We start from the raw sequence: 6417 nt of genomic DNA on the forward strand, positions 1-6417 counted from the left end.
TAATAGAGACAGGGGTTCACCTTGTTAGCCAGGATGGTCTCGATCCTGACCTCGTGATTCACTCACCTTGGCCTCCCAAAGTGCTGGGATTAAAGGCGTGAGCCACCACGCCCGACCCTTTTTTAGAGACGGAGTTTCACTCTTGTCGCCCAGGCTGGAGTGCAATGGCGTGATCTTGGCTCACTGTGACCTCTGCCTCCCAGGTTCAAGCAATTCTCCTGCCTCAGCCTCCTGAGTAGCTGGGATTACAGGCACCCACCACCATGCCTAGCTAATTTTTATATTTTTAGTAGAGATTTCACCATGTTGGCCAGGCTGGTCTCACACTCCTGACCTCAGGTGATCCACCTGCCTCGACCTCCCAGAGTGCTGGGATTATAAGCATGGACTGCTGCGCCTGGCCCCTGTCCCCCTCCCCTTTTTTGAGTCAGAGCCTCACTCTGTCACCCATGCTGGAGTGCAATGGTGCGATCTGGGCTCACTGCAGCCTCTGCCTGCACAGTTCAAGCGATTCTTGTGTTTCAGCCCCCAGAGTGGCTTTACAGGTGCATGCCACCAAGGCCTGGCTAATTATTTATTTATTTTTTTTTTTAGTAGAGATGGGGTTTTGCCATATTGGCCAGGCTGGTCTCAAACTCCTGACCTAAAGTGATCCACTCACCTCGGCCTCCCAAAGTGCTGGGATTACACCGTGCCTAGCCTGAGACTTTTTTTTTTTTTTTCTTGGCAGAAAGTGATTTATTTAGGCAGAGAAAGAAAAAAGAAGGGGAAACAGCTCACTCTCACACTGAGTGAGGAGAAAGAAAAGGCAATTTCACACTGAGTGAAAAGGGTTCCCAGAGGGGGAAAATTAGGGAAGGAAAGCGCCTCTCACACTGACTGAGAGAATCCAGAAGGATGTAATCCAGGAGAGAGAAAGGCAAGAGATTTAAGCCACAAGTGGCTGGCTAAATAAAAAGCTTAGTCAGATTTGGGGATGCAGTCAAACCCTTCTATTGCTGTGGTTTGAACATACAGTCTAATGAGCAGGGAGACCATTAGTTCTTTCTGGGGCAGTGGAACAGGAAAGAATACCTTGGACCTTACAGCTACTCTAGTTGTAATGTATTAATGAGTTATCACAAGAGAAGTTCCATAGCTTATCAATATATATCTATACCTACATCTACACATCTATCTATATAGGTAGATACTACATTAGATGCTTCAACAACTAGGGTCCACATTTAATATACTGACATCTAAGGATGTGGCCAAGAAAAGTTGTAATTAGGCTGAATTTCATTACCAAAGTTCTTCTTTTCTCATTTAATCCTTTTTTTTTTCTTTTATCACCAAAGGCACTAGACTGGATCATTTAATCCTTTAATAAAAGATGGTCTTCATAAATTATGGAAAGTTTGCTTATCCTGTTTGACCTTTTGCAGAAAAGAACAAGAGGGAAGGCAGACCTTCAGGCTAGGTGCAGTGGTTCATGCCTGCGATCCCAGCATTTTGGGAGGCCAAGGTGGGAGGATCACTTGAGCCCAGGGATTTAAGACCAGCTTGGGCAACATGGCAAAACCGCATCTCTACAAAAAACAAAAAAATTAGCTGGGCATGGTGTGTGTGCCTGTAGATCCAGGTAATTGGAAGGCTGAAGTGGGAGGATTGCCACTGCACTGCGGCCTGGGTGACAGAGTGAGTCCCTGTCTCAAACAAAACAGAACAAAACAAAATGCCTTCAAAAATATATCTTCAGAAGGCTGAGGCAGGAAGATTGCTTGAGCCCGAGAGTTTGAGGCTGTAATATGCTGTGAGTGTGCCTGTGAGTAGCCACTGGGCAATGTAGTGAGATGCCGGTCTTAAAAAAAAAAAATGTTAAAATTTTATATAGTAGGCACTGACAAGTCAAATGCAGAACTGATTTTTTTTTTTTTTTTTTTTTTTTGAGACAGAGTTTCGCTCTTGTTACCCAGGCTGGAGTGCAATGGCACGATCTCGGCTCACCGCAACCTCCGCCTCCTGGGTTCAGGCAATTCTCCTGCCTCAACTTCCTGAGTAGCTAGGATTACAGGCACGCACCACCATGCCCAGCTAATTTTTTGTATTTTTAGTAGAGACGGGGTTTCACCATGTTGACCAGGATGGTCTCGATCTCTTGACCTCGTGATCCACCCGCCTCGGCCTCCCAAAGTGCTGGGATTACAGGTTTGAGCCACCGTGCCCGGCAGAACTGATTTCTAAGCTTGCAATCTATCTAAATGCAGATGCTGATTTACAGTGCATAATATGTATTACACAAGTATAGACCTAGGTTAGGACCTAATTTCATTTTGTGCAGTAAAAAGGTTAAGTGATGGTTAAGCAAGGTGTAGGATTATCCTTACCTCTCCTGTCTAATTACACAAGCTTACACTGGCATTCCTTTGGTACTTTTACATATAAAGTGGCAGCAGTTTTTGAATAACTGTTGCTGGAGACTCAGTCCTGCTTTGTGCTTGGTGCTTCCCAGACCTTCTCCTTTATTCCTATCACCATATAAGTACTCACAAAAGAGCAGTGTAAACCAGGTGTTACATGTCCACAAAAGAAAGTAGAACCAGGAATAGCCACATGATACTTATTAACTGAAAGCTTCACTTTCCCTATGGAGAAAGCAAGCAACATGAATTTTCTGATTTGGGGTATACTCACTGCAGGTTGGCATTATGGGTGTTAGAAGTGTCTGATAGGAATCTGTTTTAATTATACTGCTGGAGGGTGGAGGTGGAGTACAAGGCTGATTCCTTTATTACTGCAAGTGTTGTTACTTTCTATTATCTCAGGTTTCATTTTGTATAATAAACTGCTTCTTGTTAAATGTCTTCTTGGTTATTTCCTTGGGGGGGTGAGTGAAATAAAGTTGGAGATTTGTGAAAAGTTTTAGGTCGGGTGTGGTGGCTCACGCCTATAAATCCCAGCACGTGGGGAAGCCAAGGTAGGAAACTCATTTGAGCCCAGAAGTTCAAAAGCAGCCTGGGCAACATACAGAGACTCCATCTCCACACACAAAAAAGAAAAACTTAGGCGGGTTTGGTGGTGTGAGCCTGTGGTAACAGCTACTCCAGCAGCTGAAGCAGGAAGATCACCAGAGCAAGGCCAAAGCTGCAGTGAGCTAATCACTCCAACCTAGGTGACAGCAAGACCCCATCTCCAAAAATAAACAAATAAATAAATAACACTTGTTCATTTAACAAGTATTATTGGCACTATTCTAGGCACTGTGGATTCAGCAATGAACAAGATAGACAAAGTTCCTTCTTTCATGCTTACATTTTTAAATGAGTTTTAGGGATAGGTAAGGCCATAAACAGTAAGACAATTCAGACTGTGATAGGTGCTATGAAGAAAACAAGTTGATGGTGGTAGAGTGTGAGAAGTCAGGGAAGCCCTCTGTGACATGAACTGAGACTTAAGGAAAGAAAACCAGCCATGCAGATATCAGTGAGAAGATTCTAAACATCTGTAATAAGTGATTTTTAACACACTGAATTTACAAATCCAAATAAATGTTGCTCCTCCAAAGTAGTCATCTTATTAGCTATAGGCTTGTTTATGATTACATTACCAAAAACATTTCTTGGAACTTATTTGGAAATGCTTTGAGAATATGCTGCACATCTTTGGAATGAGTTGTGTAAATAGCCGGAAGTCACTTGAGAATCACGTCTGGCCAGGTGCAGAGGCTCATGAATGTAAAGCACTCTGTGAGGGCGAGGCAGGAGGACCGCTTGAGCCCAGAAGTTCGAGACCAGCCTGGGCAACATGGCAAAACCCCGTCTCTACAAAAAATAAGGAAATTACCTGGGCGTCGTGCCTTGCACTTGTGGTCTCCAGCTACTCAGGAGGCAGAGGCGGGAGGATCTTGAGTTCAGGAGTTTGAAGCTGCAGTGAGCTATGAACGTGCCCTGCACTCCATTCTGGGCAACAAAGAGAGACCCTATCTCAAAAAAACGTCTGGCGAAGCAGCACAACTGAAGGTCCAAGTCCGTAAGACTGGCGAAAGGACTAAAAAAAAAGACGATGAATTCCAAAGTGTTTAAGCTTCATCCTACCAACTGAGATTGCTACAAATGAGCAAACCGTATCTAATAGCATTAGTAGCAGTTGTTATAAAATGAAATAAGTAATTTTTCCTTGCGGCTTTGGAGTGGTCCTAAAAGTAGTGAAAAACAACAGTTCTTGCAGGTTTATTAAAACAAAAATCTTTCCCAACCTAACATCTTAGTCTCAAATTTGACTGCCCCCCCCGCCCCCCGCAACCCCGCCCTATGCCAATCATCCCTAGACCACGTCGGCTACCACCAGAAGTGTCCACTTACCAGGGCCCTTTCCTGCAAATCCCTGGCCCAGTACTGCCCCCAGGCTTCAGGGCCTGGAGCCCATCATGGGGAAGCCTCAGTCGGCGTACGAACCCAAAGAGTCTCCTCCTAATCTGCTGACGAGTACCAACCCGCCGCTGTTCGAACCCAGCATCGCAGCAGCCCCGACCAACAAAAAGAGGTGGCCGTCTGCAAGCCACCGCGCCTTCCCCGAGCTCCGCGCAGATTCGTCGAGCCCGTAGGGGTCACGCGGGGTCACGCGAGGTCACGCACGGAACCGCAAAGCCTGCCGGGAGCTCCGTGCGCGATGGCTACTCCCAGCCTGCGGGGCCGCCTGGCTCGGCCTTGGAACTCGCGGAAGCCTGTACTGAAGCCCAATAAACCCCTCATTCTAGCTAACCGCGTTGGGGAGCAGCGCCGGGAGAAGGGCGGTGAGCAGTCAGAGCCAGGAGGGCGGCGCAGCAGAAGCCGGAGCGTGAGCAGGGGCGGGTGGGTAGGAGGGCTGGAAGGTAAGGGACTTCATGTGATTGAAGGTCCCCCGGATCTGCCCCTCCAGAGGCGACTTGTATCACGGAGATGTCGGTGATGATGGCTTGCTGGAAGCAGAATGAATTCCGCGACGATGCGTGCAGAAAAGAGATCCAGGGCTTCCTCGATTGTGCCGCGAGGGCTCAGGTGACGGATGTTTCCTGGTGTCCTTTCTCAGGAAAAGAATGGGGGAGATACAAATAATGATTCTCCCTGCCTTTTGCTAGGAAAGGCCCTTTCATTCATTTGGGAGATATATCACTCACGCCAAAGTGGGAAAGGTTACGGTTTTGAAGGCTGTGTGATCTAGACGGATTTATTCATTGCTGTGAACTTTAGGGTTACTGCACGTAAAACGAGGTTAATACTAATACCCACCTTACAGAATGTCGTGAGTGTCAGATGAAGTAATGAATGGGAAAACCATTTTGAAAAATTTAAATTGCTGCTCAAGTAGACATTATTGTCTGAAATAGAACTAAAGAGACTAAAACTAAATAATGACAATTGTTTGGTTTCCAGCCTAGGCTTAATTGGTAGCTGAGATAGTAGCTTCTGAACATAGTCTCATTTGTAGGTCCCAACGCCTTTTTGTTGAAAAGCGGCTGACATAGATTTCTCCAGGCTAGTTAACATCTTCATGTGCATTAGGGCGTTGTGAGAACTATGGGCCTAGGTCAGGACAAACTTGATTGATTGATTGATTTTTTTGGGGTCAGGTCTTAAAAATCGGGACTAGACAAACTTTAGAGCTGTCATTCTTGTATTTGTTCTGTGCTTTCAGGAAGCCCGAAAGATGAGATCAATACAGCAAACCCTGGGAGAGTCTGGGGGTTTACCTCCAAAGAAATTGAATAAGTTGTTGCAGAGGTTTCCTAACAAACCTTACCTCAGCTGAAAATGGAGAAGCATTTTCAATGACTGAACTATAGCTTCTGACAACAGAGGCATTTTAGAGATGTTGGCATTGCCATGCTGCTTTGGAGGGTAGAAGAGGCAAAACACTTCTTTCACCCTTTGGAATCATAGTATGGGTAGAAGTTATGATTTATCTTGAAATAAAATCCTCTGAAGAGAACTTGGCCTTTTGTCTTGAATTAGGTACTCCCTCCATGCTTGAACCGTTTCCTCCCCTAGACCCAGGAAGTTCTTTCCTTCGTGATTTGCCCTACTTTTGTCTTATCTTTCCCTGCATTTGAAGTCTTTTACACACCATTTAGTGCCCTTGCCTTTGGACACAATAAGGAAATTGAAGTTTGCTATCATCTGTAAATACTTAGTGATTGCCTATTTTGTGCACAGCCCCTGCAAGTTGCTCTCTGAATAATCAAGTTAACAAACTGGTGACCTAGAGGTTCTGCAGATGTGCTTTATTTGACCCATGCAGTTAAAAAAAGTTTTGTTTTTTTTTTTTCTGCCGGGCGCGGTGGCTCAAGCCTGTAATCCCAGCACTTTGGGAGGCCGAGGCGGGTGGATCACGAGGTCAAGAGATCGAGACCATCCTGGTCAACACGGTGAAACCCCGTCTCTACTAAAAATACAAAAA

The 6417-nt window shown here is 45.5% G+C and overlaps 1 protein-coding gene across 1 annotated transcript; it reads left to right on the top strand.

Moving 5' to 3' along the window:
- Nucleotides 1-4575: 4575 nt before the first annotated feature.
- CHCHD1 (coiled-coil-helix-coiled-coil-helix domain containing 1) lies at nt 4576-5949 on the top strand. Its single transcript, XM_032256428.1, has 3 exons — nt 4576-4774; nt 4900-5018; nt 5656-5949. The coding sequence occupies exons 1-3, from the start codon at nt 4651-4653 to the stop codon at nt 5767-5769; spliced, it is 357 nt and encodes a 118-aa protein (XP_032112319.1). The 5' UTR covers nt 4576-4650; the 3' UTR covers nt 5770-5949.
- Nucleotides 5950-6417: the final 468 nt, after the last annotated feature.

This window comes from Sapajus apella, unplaced genomic scaffold (assembly GCF_009761245.1).
Source record: "Sapajus apella isolate SASKATOON/1434 unplaced genomic scaffold, GSC_monkey_1.0 scaffold94, whole genome shotgun sequence".
NCBI classification, from domain to species: domain Eukaryota; kingdom Metazoa; phylum Chordata; class Mammalia; order Primates; family Cebidae; genus Sapajus; species Sapajus apella.

Coding starts and splice junctions, on each gene's coding strand:
- CHCHD1 (XM_032256428.1), top strand. CDS start 4,651: ATGGCTACTCCCAGCCTGCGGGGCCGCCTGGCTCGGCCTTGGAACTCG. Junction 4,775..4,899: donor GCAGCGCCGGGAGAAGGGCG/GTGAGCAGTCAG, acceptor CTGCCCCTCCAG/AGGCGACTTGTATCACGGAG. Junction 5,019..5,655: donor ATTGTGCCGCGAGGGCTCAG/GTGACGGATGTT, acceptor CTGTGCTTTCAG/GAAGCCCGAAAGATGAGATC.